Raw genomic sequence first — 21,133 nt, forward strand, 5'->3', positions numbered from 1 at the left:
CCACTCATGTCAATGGTTCCCCAAATGGAATCCCCCTGCCACGGTATACCCCACATACTGGGGGCTTAATCATAGAGGTCATAGAGGTCTGAGGAACTAGAAATTCTGGATGCCTGGTCTGTGGAACGACATTGACTGAGGCTTTCACATGTACACATTCTAACTAGATTCGGCTTGCGTGAGTGGCAGTTTCCTTCTTTGATATGACTATTAAAATGTTGGCAAACCCAAATAGAGAGGTAGAGGTGCTGACACATGGGGGTAGCTCTGAGCAGTGCTAATGTGATTTCTTCTTTCCCCTCCCCTCCCCCTATTTCCCTACTTCCTCTATTTCTTCCCTCATCTCTACCCCCTCTTCTCTCTACGCCTCCTTCTCTTCATCCTACACCTTATCTTCCTCTATATATTTCTTTATTTAAAAATGGTTTGGGGTTCATTGCTATTCATTTTTTTTATTGCTAGGGTCCTTTTTTTATTTCGGCATGCACAGTGTACACTTTTTACTTGACCTGGCAAAGCTGGCCTTTTTCTTCCACACATGCAAGAGATAGTTGAATGGCTGACCAAGTCTTCCTCTTTTATCTCCTCCCTGGCACAACCAGTTGTCTTCAAGTGCTTCTAGTGCAACCTTCTCCTCCTCTATTGCTAATCCCACCTTAGCCCTGCAAACTGATTTGTTTGATCACAATTGCTATCTTGCTACGGGAGGATAATCTTGGTCATATGCAAGCATTCCTTCTGTTCAGATATTGAGGATGATGAAGAGAATGCCATGATCATAGAGGGAGAGGAGGGTTCAGCCACACTGGATGCTAGGCGGGGGGGGGCAGAAAGAGCAGAAAGAGGCAATGATGTTCCAGCAGTTGGACCGTACTGCAAAGTGGGCTCCAGCGATGAGGAGGAGGTGGATAATGAGATGGCAAACCATCCGTGGTTGCCACTGATTGTAGAAGAGTAGAGAGTCAGAACAGCAGCATAGGAGCATTTTGTCCAGAGACAGGGGCAGCCTGCAGTGCATCGGAGGGAATAGTCATCCTGCTGTCCCCAGTGAATGCCCACTCTATAGCGCAGGTCTTTTTTAGTGTAGCATTACCCCCATAGGAGCTGTTAGAAAGATGCCCAGGGTTCCTTTTCCCAACAATTGCCATGCAGTCAGGCACACAGTCACAGTCAGTCTTCGGCTCAGTGAACAGTCCGGGGCTTTTCTTGTTGTTTTTTATTTTTTGGGTAACTTGGATAGGGTTAGGAAATTAAATGGGATATTCCAAAAACTGTTTGTCAGGGCTGGGCTCAGCCCTTCCTTCTCTGAGATGGTCGCTCAGCTGTTGGCTAATTGCCAGCTCCTATCTCTCCACAGTTACTCAGCTGTTGATAATATCCTGCTCGTCAGTCCTGCCTACTTGAGCCGTCCAGCCCAGAGGATTTCTGCCTCCGCCTTAGTCAACATCACAGTGACTATCTCCTGCATTCCTGTTAAAAGACTTGCTTTGCTGACATCCCTTCTTGCTCCAGATCCTGCTTGCTGTTTTACTACGCTGATCTCCGGCTCCCTGACATTTGGCATGGAATGCTGCGGGAGCATGCCTGCGGGTCGGACGGACTCAGTGTCCACCAGCTACCCGCGATCACAGTGAGGAGAGGCAGAATGGGGATTTGCCTTTGTAAAAAAAAGGCGGATCCCCATTCTGACATATGACATGACAAAGATCTACTGTTCCCAGTGATCGGGAACAGCGATCTCTGACAGCCCATCCCCCTACAGTTAGAATACACTGAGAGAACATAGTTAACCCCTTGATTGCCCCCTAGTGTTAACCCCTTCCTTGCCAGTGTCATTTTTACATTGATCAGTGCATTTTTATAACACTGATCAATGCAATAATGTCACTGGTCCCCAAAAAGTGCCATTTGGGGTCAGATTTGTCCGCCACAATGTCGCGGATCACCGCCATAACCAGTAGAAACAATAAAAAAATTAAAAAGTCCCCAAATCTTTCCCATAGTTTGTAGACGCGATAACTTTTGCGCAAACCAATCAATATATGCCTATTGCGGTTTTCTTTACCAAAAACATGTAGAAGAATATATATCGGCCTAAACTAATGAATACATTTAGTTTTTTTATATTTTTGTTTTTGAATATGTATTATAGCAAAAAGTTAAAAAAAATTGTTTTTTGTAATTGTTGCTCTTTATTTGTTTATAGCGCAAAAAATAAAACTGCAGAGGTGATCAAATACCATCAAAAGAATGCTCTATTTGTGGGAAAAAAAGGACATCAATTTTCTTTGGGTACAGCGTTGCATGACTGCGCAATTGTCAGTTAAATTGACGCAGTGCCATATCGCAAAAAATGGTCTGGCCATTAAGGGGGCAAATCCTTCTGGCCCTTAAGTGGTTAAGCTTGCCACCCACCACACCGCCGGACCGGGGTTTCGAGCTTTTTTTTTTTCAATTTTGGCATGGGGTTCCCCTTAGAATCCATACCAGACCGAAAGGGCCTGGTATGGATTGGCAGGGGACCTCTTGCTGTTTTTTTTCTGGCTTTTTTTTTGCCGGTGTCGGTGTGATAAGGCATCGGTTATCAAGGTCGTGGCAGCCGGCTTCCCGGGCTGCTCCTTGACAACCAGCTATTCAAATCGTTCTGAAAATTTGGAATTCATTAGAAAATTAATAAACTGAATGAAACTAAACTAAATGAATTCCAAAATCAATCAATGAGATGAAATTACATCACTAGCCTAGTCTCAAAATACCAACCTACTCATTCCCTTCGTTCCCCCTCAAGACCTCCTGCTCTCTAGTTTCCTCATCAGCTCCTCCCATGTTTGCCTCCAGGACTTCTCCAGAGCCTCTCCTATCCTATGCAGCTCCCCACCCCAATCTGTCCAACTATCTCCTACTCTGTTTGCTTTTAGACAATACCTGAAAACTTTTCTCTTCAGAGTAGCCTATCCTGCCTCCACCTAACAACGGTACTTTTATTTTCTCCATTAGAACATCCCCCACAGTTTTAGATTGTAAGCTCGAATGAGCAGGGCCCTCTGATTTCTCCTGTATTGTATTGTATTGTAACTGTACTGTCTGCCCTCATGTTGTAAAGCGCTGTGCGAACTGTTGGCACTATATAAATTCTATCCGAAACTAAACAAAACTAATTTTTAAGTTCTGCACATGTCTAATGCAAGGACATTCACCTTTTTCTCCTTCAACCGTTGTTTGGTCATTTTTGCTGTGTGCTTTGGGTCATTGTTATGTTGGAAGGTAAATCTTCTTTCCATTGAAAACTTTCTGGCAGAGGACAGCAGATTATTTTGTCCCATCCATTTTTCCTTCTATCGTGACAAGTGCTCCAGTCTCTGCTGCAGAGAAACACCCCCATAACAGGATATTACCACCTCCTCGTTATGTCTATTGTTGTTGTTGTTCAGTTGTTTAGTTGTTCTGACTCTTCATGACCTCAAGGACCATAACGTTCCAGGCTTCTCTGTCCTCCACTGCCTCCCGGAGCTTTCTTAACTTCATGTTCATTGTTTCGATGATACTATCTATCCATCTTGTTTTCTGTCATCCTCTTCTCTTTTTTCCTTCCATGTTTCCCAGCATCAGGGTTCGCTAAGTTCAGTACAATTAGAAAAAGTTGTAACCCCCCAGAAACTAAATTCTTTTAATGAAGGAAAAATGGGGTGGTTGGGAAGGTTAATACACAACTAATAACAATAATTAACAATCTGGAACTATAATAATAAATGGGTAATCAGAACAACAGACTCTGAGCTGCTAAAGTCCAAAAAGAACTAAATTATAGTCCAATAAGAGCAACTGTTGAAGGCAGCCCTGTAGATTAGGAAGAAGCAATCCTCTGGGTACTGTAGGAGAAGAACAACAAGGGCGTCACTCTAAGTGCAATATTTAAAAACAAATTTGATACATCTTAAAAGCAGGTACTCACAAGGGTACATGTAAACAGGCATGTGGATGATATATAGGTAGTGCCAGGTGTCCCAGGAGTAGAGTCCAGTCACATCATGTGGTAGCGTTCTGCTTCATTCGACAGGCTGCGCTGATGGATTGTCGGCATGTCCGGCCGCTGGAACGCACTTTGTGTGATCTAGGGGAACGAAAACACTTCCGTGCAGGGATAGCAGATAGGCGACGCATTTGCGCAGCTACGCTCCTTCCTCAGGCCTAACGTGACCTGTGATTGGTCAAAACTGTTATAGTCTATCAAGGGCTGGGATTGGAGGAGAAAACCATCTGTCAAACTCAGGCACAGGCTATGTACTGCAAGTTGTGTGCTGGTGTGTCTGATGTAGAAGTAGATAGAGTAGTGTTTGTGTCTAAGCTGTAACGAATCTTGATGAAAACAGCGCTATATGTGTGGAAGAGTTTATTAAAAAATACATTCTATATATATTTTATTCTGATGCTATGGTCTGTGGGAAAAAATGAATAAAAATATATGGGTGAGATGTGCAACTAGAAATACTAAAATGGATGAAAATAGAAAAAAATTGACTGACTATAATGGCAATGATATGAAATAGGGAGTGTGGATGCCTAGTATAAAAAAAAAAAATAGGAAGAATGAGGAAATGAAATGGGCAATGATAAACCAAAAAGGAAAAATGGAAATAAAATTAAAAATAAAAATAACAATGTATAATGAAATGATATGGATGTTGGTATTATTATTGAAAAATAATAATTATGTTGAAAAAAGGGAATACATGATAGAAAAAAATGAAAATAACTGTATTGAAGCGGGTAAATGTATGGATAATAAAATAATATGATATAATATAGAACGAAAGTGAAAAATAAAAAATATATAAAAAATAAAAATTGTGTAAATGTAACAATATAGATATGAAAATAGAAATGGAAAAAATAAGAATAAAAATAAAAATAAAAATAAGAATATGTGAATAATATGGGTAAAAAGAATTAAATAAATACGCATAAATTGTAAAAATGAAAATGAAAATGAGAGTAGCTGTAGAAATGGAAAATGGGGTTGTACAAATAATAACAATAAATCTAAATAAAAATGGTTCTGGCAATATTCTGGAATTCTTGTGATATTGGAATGATAATAATAAGTGCAATTGTTATTACATGACTAGTAAATAATTACCAGATTGTAATTATAGAATATAAATTAAAATGGGAAATATGTATGCGTAATGTATATGCACTTTGATGTATAACCACACTAGTGTATTTTCTTGTAAAATGAAGGAAAATGTATGCTGGTTGAGCTTGGAAGTAATACTCGAATGCAACATAATAACGACCACTGCCGTATCACAATGAAAAAAAGGGGGAAGAACATACATGATGAGGGTTTTTTCCAATGACTCCTCTCTTCAAATTAGGTGGCCAGAGTATTTGAGTTTCAGCTTCAGGATCTGTCCTTCCAGTGAATATTCAGGGTTGATTCCTTCAAGATTGAGTGGTTTGATCTTCTTGCCGTCCAAGGGACTTTCAAGAGACTTCTCCAACACCATAGTTCAAAAGCATCAATTCTTCGGTGTTCAAACTTCCTTATGGTACAACTTTCACAACCATAGGTTACTACTGGGAATACGCTGGGAATAAGCTTTGATTATACGACACTGTCACAGAACCCTGTCGCACTCCGCTTGAGTGCATCCGTCAGTATACAGCCTTCAACAGTCTGAACATCAGATATTACAGCCAAACGTACAACACTAGCCAACACCAGCTTGCAGGAACATGGAATCATTTATTGGACAAACTCACACAAATATATACACCAGGAGGACATCCCCCCCTCTGATCATATTAACTAGCAAACTGTAACCAGAAACAGAATGAACATAGCTAATTAACTAATCATTCAAACACCCTAGGTGACCCAGAGGTATAACCTTTCAGGGCAGATTTGCCATCTTTTAGCTTAGAAGACACAACACACATTATCATAAACACAGGACACCTTCACATAATAACAGGAGCCCCTAGTAGGAGACGGACCGTCTCCTATATTGTACAGAGGCCAATGTGATCAGCTCTTTTAATTAACATGTACAGTTGAGAATTAAATAAACCAGGAATAGTCTTTGTATATTTCCTGAGAGATATGGTGGATAAATATTACTGTTTCATTTTAAGTAATCCAAGCCACATGTTTGCAAAGCATGGCTGACATCCTCCTGTCTCAGTGCCGGACCATTTTCTGGGGTTGTGTCAGTGGCCAAAGTCCCATCCACTTTCACAGAAACTCCATCTTCTGTTAGTTGAGGGCAGAGGCCAGCAGCATTCTGCCCTGTCACCAGCCCTTTTTCTGGGTTGCTGGCATCATTCTGGGGTTCCATCTGCTGCTGGGAAGGGAAGCCGGCTGCTTCATCTCCCTTACCCTCATCTGGCTGCTGGGACGACATGTCTCTGGTACTGTCTCCCAGGTGCATGGATCCTTGCTGGGAAGGAAAGACTGCTTCCTCCACCATGGCTGACTGTTGGGGAGGGAGGACAAACACCTCCTCTCCCTGGATCTTGATCTGCTGCTGGGGAGTGACCGCCACCTTTTCACCCTGGGCCTCCGGAACTGCCGCAGGTGTAGGGCAGAGGTCTTGGACCCTCTGTCCAGTTGTCAGCGATCAACTGGAGAAGTTTCTGGTAACTCCACAGATGCTGCTATTGGTGCTGGGCAAAGCTCAGTGATGTTTGGTCCTGATGCCAGCTCTTCTGCTGAAGGCTCACCAGGTTGTTCTTCCTCAGCAGAGAAGTCTATTAAATCCCCAGTCTCTGGAACTGGTGTCTGGGGACAGAGGTTCATCATCTCCTGTCTGTGGAACCCAGAGGATGTTATCGGTGCTGGGCAGAGGTTAGCAAAGCCCTGTTGTCAGCACTTCAGCTTTGGGGGGCCATCTCCAGAGTTTGCGCTGCTAATCCTAGGGCATGCTGCTGAACGTGTTCTAACAGTTCCCAGTATACCCATTCCAGATGCTATTCCTTCCTTAGTAAATATTTCAGGCCTGGTTTAAGCTCTGAGACCCCTGCAAGACTGTTTTCTCACAGGTTCTCAAGGGTAGGTTCCCCTTCATAGACAAACACAAAGCTCTCCCACAGCAATCCAGGGCCGCCAAAGTCATATGCCTCCGGAGAGCATTCTTTTGTCTCCCCTAAATATCCCTGCTCTGCCTTCCATTGCAGAGCCCAATATCGACTGTCCAGCTCTATCTCCCGCTGGACCAGCCTGTCCAACTCAGACACCCATTGGTCCTGGGGCCGCTCCCCCAGGAATGGAATCTGTAACTCCCATTGGTAACTGACTCGTTGCTCTGGGGTTGGAAAGCACTTGCTCTGGTGACTACCAGCGACCTGGAGGGCTCCAATCAAGATCTGCTGCCTGATCTCCAGTTACTGATCCACAGACACAGACCTGGGGATTGCTGAAAGGGCACACTGCAGCAGCCCTTGCAACTCTGATGCCAGATACTTATCTCCTCTTCTGTTATCCAGACCTTGGATCGCGGTGGAGGTTTGGATGTCCCAGACTGCAGGAAGGATCCCACTGCCTGCCACCAATGTCATGGAACCCTGTCGCACTCCGCTTGAGTGCTTTCGTCAGTATACAGCCTCCTCCAGTCTGAACATCAGATATCAGATATTACAGCCAAACGTACAACACTAGCCGACACTAGCTTGCAGGAACACGGAATCGTTTATTGGACAAACTCACACAAATATATACACCAGGAGGACATTTCCCCACCTCCCCCCTTTCTATACTGTTACCAGAAACAGAAACTATCATTTAAACAGCCTAGTTGACTCAGAGGTATGACCTTTCAGGGCAGACTTGCCGTCTTTTAGCTCAGAAGACATAACACACATCATCATAAACATTAACACAGGACACCTTCACATAATAGCAGGAGCCCCTAGTAGTAGACGGACCGTCTCCTACACTGTACAGAGGCCAATGTGATCAGCTCTTTCAATTAACACTTATAGTTGAGAATCAAATAAACCAGGAATAGTCGTTGTATATTTCCTGGGAGATATGGTGGATAAATATTACTGTTTCATTTTAAGTATACCAAGCCACATTTTGGTCCACCTGTGCCCCTAATAGACACAGAATAACTTACACATAAGAGGTGCATGGGGAGCTAAAGCAAGGGTTTCCCAACCTCTCCAAGGCATTCTGGGTTCCACCAGCCCCCTGCCCAAAGTGACTCCCATCACAGGCACTTTGTCAGTAGGGGGATGTCTCTGCTTTTAATAATGTTGTCTAGGTTTGCCATTGCTTTCCTCCCCAGAAGATAAAGCGTCTATTAATTTCATGGATACAGTCACCATCTGACATGCTATATGAATGGTGTTATTTGGATGGTGAGCTGTATTGGATTTCCGCCAGACATATCCTTTGGTGTTGAGGCCAAATAATTACATTTTAGTCTCATCTGACCATAACAACTTTTTTCAAGTAATCTTCAAGGTGCATTTTGACAAAGCTCAGTGGTTACTGCATGTGGCCTTTCTTGAGGAGTGGCTTTTTCCTTGCAACCCTCCCATACAAGCCACATTTGTGAAGAATTTGTGATATTGTTATCACATGCACACAATGACCACTCTTTGTTATAAATTCCTGCAACTGCTTCAGAGTTGCTGTAGGCCTCTTGGCAGCCTTTCTGACCAGTTTCCTCCTGGCTCTTTCATCCAGTTTGAAGCGACGTCCTGGTCCAGGGAGGGTCTGTGTTCTCCAAATACCTTCCACTTCTTATTAATAGACTTCATTGTGCTTCTAGGCATTGATAAAGCCTTTGACATTTGTATCCATCTCCTGACTTGTACCTTTCCACAACTTTATCTTTTGACAGTGTCTTGCCACCCATAATTGATTTCTCACTTCAGTTGCAGTACCAGGGAATATAATGCTCCAGGAAAGCTCTTTTCATGTTGATCTAATCAATGACCACAGCTGATCGCAGTTGAAAGTCAAATGGTTTTGTGTGCCATTGAGAAGGTTATTAGCTACACCTAATTGAGTTTACAAGTCATTTTTAGGAGGGGGTGATTCTTTTTCCAACTCAGTGATTCTGTTTTTTATTTTTTTTCTGACATGTTGTTATTTCTGTCACTCGGATGTTATAAGTTTCACTGAGTAAATACAGCTGGATAAAACAAAAACTATGTCTGTCTTCATTTCAGGCTACAAAACAACAAAATGTGACTATTTTAAAGGGGGAGGGGATTCTTTTCTATATCCACTGTATTATTTTACAGGTATATTAAATATTATTGATTATTCATTTTATTAAATGTATTATAAATTTATTTTAATATATAATAATATATAGCGTGCCCACTAGATGTGTGCCAGAACCCCACAGTACCACTTACAAGAAACTAGGAAGTGCCCTTCTTTTCCATAATCATATATTTTTTTATAATAAATATTATTAATTATTCATTATCATATGTATTCTATATTAATTTTAATTATATTAAACAATATCCATCAATCTATTTTCAGTGGAGTACATCACATGGAAGGATTCCCCGGTTGGGCTCTCACTGATTATAATGATTACCCCGGAGTGTACAGAATTGCGCGCTGCGATTTCTGGGTTTAATATAAAAGGGAGATTGCTTTATTGAGATAAGACAATTAGATTCTGCAGCAGTTGAGAGATTGATATTCCTTTAAAGCTCGGTTATAACTTGAGATCGTTTTATGTGTAAATCTGCAGCTGAAGATATGTCCATACAAAAAGCAGGAATTGTTCAGCAGCAATCAAACAAGTCAGGAAGAAAAAAAGACCATTGTGGTATTAAGTACCATTTATTTGGCTTTTTTAAAGTATATCTAAACCCAAGAACAAAAATGTAATATATCGCAGTGTATCAGTTCTTAGATGTGGTGGCTGCCAGGGCCAGACAAGGGGTGGGCAGGAGGCTCTGTGATCTCATATGAGGTGCGGGGGCATGACAAGGAGATGGGGGAAAGAGGATTTGTATTGGGAGGGGGAACAATTGTTCTAGGAGGGGAAATTTGGGGAGGTGTGCTAGGAGTGTTGATTTGGGGGGGAGGGGGATTTGTGTTTTTTTGGGAAGGGGATTTGTGCTATTAGGGATGATTGGGGAACATTTGTGCTAGAAGGGAGATTCCGGGGGAGGGACTTGTGCTAGGATGGAGGATTGGTGGGGGGGAATATGTGCTGGGAGAGGGATTTTTTTTGGGGGGGGGACTTGTGCTAGGATGGAGGATTGGGGGGGGATTTGTGCTGGGAAGGGGATTTGGAGTGGAGGGAAGGGGGTTTGTGCTTGGAGGGGAAATTTGAGGGGTAGAGGATTTATCCTAGGAAGGTTTTTTTTTTATTTGCGGGGGGGGGGGGGGGGGTTGTGCTGCGAGCATATGCGGAATGCAAGGGTTTGAGCTAAGCATGTAAATTAGAGGTCAATTTTTGGGGGGCGGGGCTTTTAGTTGACACATAATGCTCATACATGTTTGGAAGGGGGGGCGCAATTTGGCATGTTCACCCTGGGCTCTAGGTGACCTTGTCCCAACACTGGTGGCTGCATTCGTTTTCTGAGGGCTATTTCACATGGGTGGCCTGGGGGGGGGGGGAAGGGGTTATAAAATCAGGAAGCTGAGCCATGGTTTTACTGCCTCCTGGTCGCCCACCTCAATTCTAACATTATAGCCTGATAGGGTTGTGCACATGCAGCAGCTGTGATGTTTTGTTTCATGGCCACATCATTTTTTAATCGGGTTGAAGAGGTTGACAGGAGGCACCGCCTGTCATACTTGCTCATTGAAATCAATGGGGCCAAACAGTAACCTTCCTCCAAGTGCTTTGCTTTCAGCTGTAGCGCGGTCCTACAATGTTAAATTGCCCTTAAACAATTGAAAAAAGTAAAAAAAAAAAACACAGGCGCCAGGAGGTGGCTGTAGCACCAACTGAATGCCTGTCAGCCACCTCTATACCGCCCTCTGAAGGAACCTCAAGGTTTCCAAGGCTTTTTTTTCCCTTTTTTGATCCTGCAAGTAATACAATTCATGTTCTAGTATGGCAACACTCACTTACTGCACTGTATCTATGGAGGAGCAGTGTTGTCACCCACTGCACGGCTATTTTTTATTTATTTTTTTGCTCTACAGCTTTAGTCACATTACTTACCAGTAATAAAAAATGTGCCATGGTGTTGGGCAAACAGCTGGATCCTGTAGAAAGCCTCACTCCGTGGATGTCCAGTCCTCTTTCTGTGGTTGTGGAACTTCTCTCCATCATTCAGAGATTGTGTTAGAGGAAGTAAAGGCAACCAATGAACTGTCCTGAATGGAGGAGGACGTAACAAGGGTCAGGTGCTTGTCAAGAATTTTTTCACAGCAGCTCGACCTGAAGCTATTGCCACGCTGCCTGCCTGAAGTTCAGCCACAGGAAGAGGACAGGGCAGTACAGCAATCACTTCTCCAAAATCCAGCTGCCTGCATGACATGGGACATCCTTCATCCTTCATTAGCTCACTAAAGCTATGGAGCAAAAAATATAATATAGCTACCACATGTAAGGAGGGTTAAGCTGCAATATATTACATTTCTGTTCTTGCAATTAAAAATACATTAAGCATCTATAGAAGTCTTTCTCAACATTACTCCAAAGGAGTCCTTAAGTAATTTTTAGGTCTTGGCTAAACCCCAGAACTAACCAAGTAGTAAGGACAAGTGTTTCTCTCAGGCGAAAAGAACTCCTTGGGCTACTACTGATACCAGGAGTCAATTCCCATGATATGCGACAGTGAGAGGCCCTGTCACTGTAAGAATATGGGTAAATGTGACACAAGATTCCCTTTAGGGTTAATGCGAAGTTCCAGACAACTGTTTCTGAGCAAAGAAAACTGTGTATTTGGCTCTCTCTGGATTTGGTAGTTCTGGATCGAAACTTTCCGTCTTGTGTCTGGGTTTTACCAGGTGCCTGCAGAGTCATTATATACTCAGGTCTGAGGATAGCTCAGAGCAATGGTTTTCAACCTCAGTCCTCAAGTACCCCAACGGGCCATATTTTCAGTTTTTCCTTTACTTTGCACAGATGCTTTAAAACAATCGCAATGACATGGTATTGAAAAGAGCTATTTTATCTAAGGGAACTTCCAAAAACAGGTACTTGAGGTACTAAGGGGTACTTGAGGACTGACGTTGAGAACCACTGGCTCAGAGCACCCAGTTGGAGACCGCTCCCAGTGTGGGATACTGAAAGTCTCATCCAGGGGCCAGAGGGCACCAGCCTAAAGCATAGAGACAGAGGGTCTCACCGAGAGGTAAGAGGAGCCCCGGCCAGAAGCAAAGAGACAGAGGGTCTCATTCAGGGGTCAGAGGAATCTCAGCCATAAGCCAAGAGACAGAGGGTCTCACCCAGGGCTCAGAGGTGCCCCAGCCAAAAACCAAGAGACAGAGGGTCTCACTGAGGGGTCATAGGGACCCCAGACAGAAGACAGAGCATCTCACCCAGGGCCAGGGGTCAGAGGGCCCCAGCCAGAAGCCAAGAGAAAGCGGGTCTCACTGAGTGGTCAGAGGAGCTCCAGCCAGAGGAAAAGAGACAGAAGGTCTCATTCCAGGAGTTGGGTCAGCTCCCCAATTCATAGGCCAGGAGTGGGTAAAGCAGCAGGATGCTGCAACTAAAGGCTAACAGAGCCAAAGTGATCCAGGAGAGCTGGATAACACAGTCAGAAGGACTGCTAAGGGGAACAGTGTTGCTGCCAACAAGTGAGCCAGGTGGCTCGCCATTTTTATTGGTTGGATTATGTGTGGACAGCTAATGTGCATGTGAATTTTTGGTTTATTTACTAAAAGTGGGTTCTAGAACATAATATTTTTTTACAATTTATTGTTTCAGCTTGATCACATTTGAAAGGTGATTTATTACATTGTGTTAACACCTGCACTATCCTTCATGCAAGATGTTAATTTTTTTAGTTCACATATTGATTTCATGTTTCACCAGGATTTGGAGACAGCCTGATGTTTGAATCCATGAGATGTTCTATTTCATCATTATAAAAAGAGACGCCAATGGATATCAAAAACAAAACACAAGCGACCATGTTTGAGTTTTCCGGATTAACTGATGATAAAGAACTTGCCCCATTTATTTTCATGTTAATTTTTTTGGTTTATGTGATGACCATTATAGGAAATGTGGGGATGATAGCCCTTGTCTGTGTATTCCCCAGCCTTCACACCCCAATGTACTACTTCTTGAGTAGCCTCTCTCTGGTGGACCTTTTGTACTCTTCAGTTACCACTCCAAATATGTTGTCTCACTTCCTTTCCCCTAAGAAGTCTATTTCATTTCTTGGTTGCGCTGTCCAACTTTACTTCTTTTGTGCTCTAGGGTGCACTGAGGCTATCCTTCTCTCCACCATGTCTTATGATCGCTATGTGGCTATCTGCCACCCTTTACACTACACCTTGATAATGACCAAGAAGAAATGTTTTGGCTTGGTCCTTTATTCCTCCTCCATTAGTTTCTTACAGTCGATTGTGCAGACCACTTGTGTGTTCAGTCTTCCATTCTGTGGATCAAACCTTATTGTCCATTTCTGCTGTGACATCCCACCACTTATTAGTCTATCTTGTTCGCATACTCTTCATTGTGATATGGTCAGTGGTGTCCTTATAGCAATCTTTGGAACATATACATTGACAACAATCTTCCTGTCATACATTTTCATATTTCTTTTAATTTTTAGGATGACAAGTACAAAGAGCAGGCAGAAGGCCTTTAGTACATGTTCCTCACATATTATTTGTGTCTCAATGTACATTACAGCTGTTTTCTTCACATATTTGCGCCCTTACTCAGGAAGCTTTAAGATACAAGACAAGGTGACCTCTGTTTTCTATACAGCAGTGACTCCAATGCTGAATCCTCTTATTTACAGCCTGAGGAACCAAGAGGTGAAGAGACTCCTTGTCCAAGCAATTCGAAAATCTTTTTAATGTAGATATAGAATACCTTTTCTGTAAAGTGTCTGAGAAACATAATACATTTCTGAAATGTCTGTAATTCCAATCCTTAAGAAGCCGCTGGTTAAGATGGGTCCTCAAACTTCTCAAAACCTCAACCCCTCTGACACATCAGATTGAATCAGCAAAACAGGTAATCACAGTAAAAAAAAAAAAACTCCACAAAACACAATAATAACTGTTTAAAATCAGGCACAAGATGAGTGTAGTGGAACCCCTGTAGGGGCTGCTGAGTGATGTGGCCCACCTGTCACCCTGCCCAACCCGGTATTCACTTCCAGACACTCCAAGACAATGAAAAGTCCATCAGGTTTGTTTTTGTGTTTTTATTGAGAGATTAGAACTTGGATGGGGTTAGGGGTTCATTTGAGGCCCAGAAAAGATTCTTGCTTGGCTTGGGACAATTTAAATACTCTCCTCCTGCACAACACTTGCTGCAGACTATCTCTTCTTTTCCCTCCAGCACAATTCTTCAGGAGCAGCTAGCACATGGTTAGGCCTAACAATGGTTTCAGCCAGGCCTTAGCAAAAGTTCCTTATTACAGGCGGGACCACGGGCCCCTATGGTGTAGCAAAAGAAAGTTCTGATGCTAGCTGTCCCCTTTGGTGGACTATTGATCCCAGTCAGCCCTTTTCAGACCCTGATAGCCCTCCCAACTGCAGCAGCTCGACTTCACTGACAGTAACATCACAGTCTCTCCCACTGGCTCTACATCCATCTCAGACTGCACACTTCCAGTCTGCTCCGGCATGCCTCTTCCAGCTCTCCCGACTGTGCCTGTCACTCACTGACACCTGATGGATCCCTCCCGAAGACTTGCCCGGCAGTATTCCCTGCTATCCTCTCCTGCTTCTGTTCAGGACACCCATTGGGTTGTGTGGGGTTTCTGTTTAGCTCTGAGCCCCCTGGCCCAAGGTCACCCCCCACCAGGCTTCCACAACGGCCCAGACAGCCTAACACTCCATCTCCAGTTCTTCCACCCGAACAACTCTCTCCCAGTTGAGTTGAACCTGGGTATTTAAGGAGGCCTGCCCCCCAGCCAATCCTGATTGGGGATTGGTCCGGGCTTCTTAGATCACCTCAGACAGCTCCACCTCTCTTCCCCACCTTCCTTCTAGAAGCCTCGAGAAGCAGAAGGGAGGTAACTGAAAGGTGAAACTCAATGTGAGTCACCAGCCTACTCTAGGCCACTCCCAGCCCACAGATGAAAACAAACAGGCCTAGCTTTTGGCTAGGCCTGCTTAAATTTTCCTGCAATACAAAAAAATCTCACTCTAGCACCTACACTAGGTAGAGGGTGCTACACGAGTTACTGGAAAGTAAATTTATCATATTACCACTCAGAGAGTTTGGTTAGAAGACAGATTCCAAGTGGCTGACTATCATAATAACACAGTCTAATGTTCATGAGGTTCAGTTGTAAATAATGTGAGTAATAAATTACACATTTCACTAAGCCACTCAATCAGCTTACACAGAAGTAGGGATGAGCTTTATGTTCGGGTTAAACAGGAGTTCGACTCGAACATTGGCTGTTCGCCTGTTTGTCGAAAATCGAACATTATGGGGCGCTCGCGCCAAATTCGAGTGCCGCATAATGCCCCATAATGCACTGCGGGAGCGCAGTGCATTGCTGTATGGTGATTGGCCAAAGCATGCACCATGACCTGCATGCTTTAGCCAATCCCAGCGCCCTCAGCTAAGAGAGCCATAATTGGCCAAAGACAGGGTGCCTTTGGCCAATCATGGCTCAGGAGGACTAAGTCCACGCCCCACACTATATAAGGCTGCTTGCACATCGGCCCTGTGTAGTGTGTTGTTGGCGTGGACGGAGAGAGAGTGTCATAGCTTGAGCAGCCAGGCAGGAAGGTTATTCAGTTAGCTGCAGTGTATTTAATATATATATATATATATATATATATATATATATATATATATATATATATATATATATATATATACAGACAGTCTCGTATATATACAGTATCTCACAGTGAGTACACCCCTTACATTTTTATAAATATTTTATTATATATTTTCATGTGACAACACTGAAGTAATGACACTTTGTTACAGTGTAAAGTAGTGAGTGTACAGCTTGTATAACAGTGTATATTTGCTGTCCCCTAAAAATAACTCAACACACAGCCATTAATGTGTAAACCGAAAAAAGTGAGTACATCCCTGAGTGAAAATGTCCAAATTGGGCCCAATTAGCCATTTTCCCTCCCCGTGTCATGTGACTTATTAGTGTTACAAGGTCTCAGGTGTGAATGGGGAGCAGGTGTGTTAAATTTGGCGTTATCGCTCTCACTCTCTCATACTGGTCACTGGAAGTTCAACATGGCACCTCATGGCAAAGAACTCTCTGAGGATCTAAAAAAAGAATTGTTGCTCTACATTAAGAAGTCCTAGGCTATAAGAAGATTGGCAAGACCCTGAAATTGAGCTGCAGCATGGTGGGCAAGACCATGCAGCGGTTTAACATGACAGGTTCCATTTAGAACAGGCCTAGCCATGGTCGACCAAAGAAGTTGAGTGCACGTCCTCAGCGTCATATCCAGAGGTTATCTTTGGGAAATAGACATATGAGTGCTGACAGCATTGCTGCAGAGGTTGAAGTGGTGGGGGGGTCAGCCTGTCAGTCCTTAGAGCATACGCCGCACACTGCATCAAATTGGTCTGCACGGCTGTCATCCCAGAAGGAAGTCTCTTCTAAAGATGATGCACAAGAAAGCCCACAAACAGTTTGCTGAAGACAAGCAGACTAAGGACATGGATTACTGGAACTATGTCCTGTGGTCTGATGAGACCAAAATAAACTTATTTGGTTCAGATGGTCTCAAGCGTGTGTGGCGGCAACCAGGTGAGGAGTACAAAGACAAGTGTCTTGCCTACAGTCAAGCATGGTGGTGGGAGTGTCAAGGTCTGGGGCTGCATGAGTGCTGCCGGCACTGGGGAGCTACAGTTCATTGAGGGAACAATGCATGCCAACATGTGCTGTGACATACTGAAGCAGAGCATGATCCCCTCCCTTTGGAGACTGGGCTGCAGTGCAGTATTCCAACATGATAAGGACCCCAAACACACCTCCAAGATGACCACTGCCATTCTAAAGAAGCTGAGGGTAAAGGTGATGCTGGGCAAGCTTGTTTCCAGGCCTAAACCCTATTGAGCATCTGCGGGGCATGCTCAAATGGAAGGTGGAGGAGCGCAAGGTCTCTAACATCCACCAGTTCCGTGATGTCGTCATGGAGGAGCGGAAGAGGACTCCAGTGGCAACCTGTGAAGCTCTGGTGAACTCCATGCCCAAGAGGGTTAAGGCAGTGCTGGAAAATAATGGTGGCCACACAAAATATTGACACTTTAAAGCACAATTTAGACATTTTCATTTAAGGGGTGTACTCATTTTTGTTGCCAGCGGTTTAGACATTAATGGCTGTGTGTCGAGTTATTTTGAGGGGACAGCAAATGTACAGTTATACAAGCTTTACACTCACTACTTTACATTGTAGCAAAGTGTCATTTCTTTAGTGTTGTCACATGAAAAAATATAATAAAATATTTACAAAAATGTGAGGGGTGTACTCACTTTTGTGAGGTACTGTATATATCCACTGCATCCAGTTTAGCTATATCTGACTGCAGGCCATTCCTGTGTACTTTTTCTATTATAATTCAGGCAGGCAGGTTATTCAGTTAGCTGCAATGTATTTAATATATTTTTACAGACAGTCTCGTATATATATATATATATATATATATATATATATATATATATATATATATATATCCACTGCATCCAGTTTAGCTGACTGCAGGCCATTCCTGGTGTACTTTTTCTAACATACTTCAGGCAGGCAGGTTATTCAGTTAGCTGCAGTGTATGCAATATATATATATACAGATAGCCTTTCTGGTGGTGTACACACTACACAATACATACAGTGCACCCATAGTTGCTATTAGACTTCTGGTGGTGTACACAATACCGTGCACCCCTAGTGCACTTGCTACTACTTTTCTGGTGGTGTGCACAATACATACAGTGCACCCATAGTTGTTATTACACTTCTGTTGGTGTACACAGTACCGTGCACCCCTAATGCAGTTGCTACTATTTTTCTGGTGGTGTACACAGTACACAATACATACAGTGCACCCATAGTTGCTATTAGACTTCTGGTGGTGTACACAATACCGTGCACCCATAGTGCAGTTGCTACTACTTTTCTGGTGGTGTGCACAATACTAGGGATGAGCTTCGTGTTCGAGTCAAACCCATGTTCGACTCGAACATCGGCTGTTCGTTTGTTCGTCGAATTGCGAACGATATGGGCCATTCGCGCCAAATTCGTGTGGCGCATCACGGCCCATAATTCACTGCGGCATCGCAGTGCATTGCTGGCTGATGATTGGCCAAGCATGCACTATGACCCGCATGCTTGGCCAATCACAGCGCCGTCGGTAGAGAGAGCTGTAATTGGCCAAAGCTAGGGTGGCTTTGGCCAATTATGGCTCAGGGGGTTTAGAACACGCCCCACACTATATAAGGCCGCCTGCACAGTGGCCCTGTGTAGTGTGTTCCGGCGTGCTTAGAGAGAGAGAGAGAGACAGTGTCATTTCATTTGAGTTAGCTAGATTAGGCAGGACAGTCAGTGAGTTAGCTGCACTTACAGTGTATTGTGTATATATATGCATCCCAGGTGTTGCATATATATATATATATATATATATATATATATACACTGTATTCAGTTTAGCTAGATCCGTTCCTGTTATCTTCCTACGGACAGGCAGGCTTGTCTTGTTACAGTATTTACAGCTACCTGAAGAAAATTGCTGGTGTTCTTTTGATCCTATTAGTACCACAGTCAGGCAGCTAGACTATTTACAGTTAGTGTAGTGCGTCCTCCTCACAGTGTTCAGTTAAAGCTACAAGTTAGTTTAGTGTGACCTCTGCACAGTGTTCAGCTAAAACTACAAGTTAGTGTAGTGCACAGTGTTCAGCTAAAGCTACAAGTTAGGGTAGTGCGTCCTCCTCACAGTGTTCAGCTAAAGCTACAAGTTAGTTTAGTGTGACCTCTGCACAGTGTTCAGCTAAAGCTACAAGTTAGGGTAGTGCGTCCTCCTCACAGTGTTCAGCTAAAACTACAAGTTAGTGTAGTGAGACCTCTGCACAGTGTTCAGCTAAAGCTACAAGTTAGTGTAGTGCGTCCTCCTCACAGTGTTCAGCTAAAACTACAAGTTAGTGTAGTGAGACCTCTGCACAGTGTTCAGCTAAAGCAAAAGTTAGTGTAGTGCGTCCTCCTCACAGTGTTCAGCTAAAACTACAAGTTAGTGTAGTGAGACCTTTGCACAGTGTTCAGCTAAAGCTACAAGTTAGTATAGTGCGACCTCCTCACAGTGTTCAGCTAAAACTACAAGTTTAGTGTAGTGAGACCTCTGCACAGTGTTCACCTAAAGCTACCTGTAGAAGGTTGGTGGTGTTTTCCTGATCCTATTACTACCACAGGCAGCTAAATAAGCTACAAGTAATTTTTTGGCAAGCTCTGCACAGTGTTCACCTAAAGCTACCTGTAGAAGGTTGGTGGTGTTTTCCTGATCCTATCACTACCGCAGGCAGCTAAATAAGCTACAAGTTATTTTTTGGTGAGCTCTGCACAGTGTTCACCTAAAGCTACCTGTAGAAGGTTGGTGGTGTTTTCCTGATCTTATCACTACCGCAGGCAGCTAAATAAGCTGCAAGTTAGTTTTTTGCGAGCTCTGCACAGTGTTCAGCTAAAGCTACCTGTAGAAGGTTGGTGGTGTTCTCATACTACAGGCAGGCAGTTGATTTTGCTAGCTGCAGTATCAGTGTATATATATATATATATATATATATATATATATATATATATATATATATATATATATATATATATATATATATATATATATATCCCAGCTTAGTGCAGCTACAGGCCATTAGTATGTCTGGAAGGCCAACAAGGAGAGGCAGACAGTCACAAGCCAATAAAAGAGGGCAAGCAGGCTCTGTGTCTAGAGGCAACAGTGCTGGTCGTGGAGACAGTGCATCCTTATCAGCATGTGGCCGTGGGACACGCTTGGCCTTTTTTTCGGCAGCTGGTCGTGTTGAGCCGCAACATGTCGAAGACTTGGTCCAGTGGATGACCAAGCCGTCCTCATCCTCCTCATCTTCTCTCACCCATGCTCAGGGTACTTTGGCAAAGCAGCGGCCTCTTCCCTCGGCTCAATGTCATCAGTGACTCCTTCCCTATCCCCACCATGTCCTCCTGAGGAGTTCCTCGAACTGTTTGACCACATTGTTGGGTACATGCTCCAGGAGGATGCCCAGCGTTTGGAAGGCTCTGATGATGATACTGAGCTAGATGAAGGTAGTAACGTGAGCACGGACAGAGGGGGTGCCCAAGAAGGATAGCAATCTGGCAGTCATGCTCCCCCTGCTGCAGCATACTGCCAGGTTTGCTCCAGTGATGAGGAGGGAGGGGATGATGAGGTCACTGACTCAACATGGGTGCCTGATAGGAGAGAGGAGGAGGAGGCACATCACCAACGAGGCAGGATGCCCTCCAGGGGCCAGCCTAAGGGCAGCACACTGACTGCATCACACCCCAAAGCTCCGCATGTGCAGGGCGCTGCAGTCTCTGCCCGTTATTCGAAAAGTTCTTTGGTGTGGGCCTTTTTTGAGACGAGTGCATCAGATCGCACCACTGCTATTTGCAACATATGTTTCAAGCGCATCTCGCGTGGCCAAAACATCTCCTGCTTGGGCACCACATGCTTGACCAGACATATGTTGACATGCCATGCAGTTCGTTGGCAAGCGTATCTAAAAGACCCACACCAAAGAACAAAGAGGACCTCTCCTTGCTCCTCATCAGCTGAGATCTCCAACCCCACTATACCTTCAGTCCTCTTTGAGACCTGCACTGAGAGGAATGAAGGTGTAGAATTAGGTGTGTCACAGCCAAGTACTTGTGGGCAATCTGCTTTCGGTACACCGACGTCAGATTGTACCAGGCAAATTTCCCTGCCCCAGCTGCTGCACCGCCGAAAGAAGTTCGCTCCCAGCCATCCACATGCCTAGCGGTTGAATGCTAGCTTGG

General features: G+C 43.8%; 1 protein-coding gene across 1 annotated transcript; it reads left to right on the plus strand.

Moving 5' to 3' along the window:
- Positions 1–13,045: 13,045 nt before the first annotated feature.
- On the plus strand, positions 13,046–14,256 carry LOC141134861 (olfactory receptor 5AR1-like). The gene has a single exon (XM_073624295.1). It carries the CDS (start codon positions 13,046–13,048, stop codon positions 13,973–13,975), a length of 930 nt encoding a protein of 309 aa, XP_073480396.1. The 3' UTR covers positions 13,976–14,256.
- Positions 14,257–21,133: the final 6,877 nt, after the last annotated feature.

The sequence above is a fragment of the Aquarana catesbeiana genome, linkage group LG03 (genome assembly GCF_042186555.1).
Source record: "Aquarana catesbeiana isolate 2022-GZ linkage group LG03, ASM4218655v1, whole genome shotgun sequence".
Lineage (NCBI taxonomy): Eukaryota > Metazoa > Chordata > Amphibia > Anura > Ranidae > Aquarana > Aquarana catesbeiana.

Coding starts and splice junctions, on each gene's coding strand:
- LOC141134861 (XM_073624295.1), top strand. CDS start 13,046: ATGGATATCAAAAACAAAACACAAGCGACCATGTTTGAGTTTTCCGGA.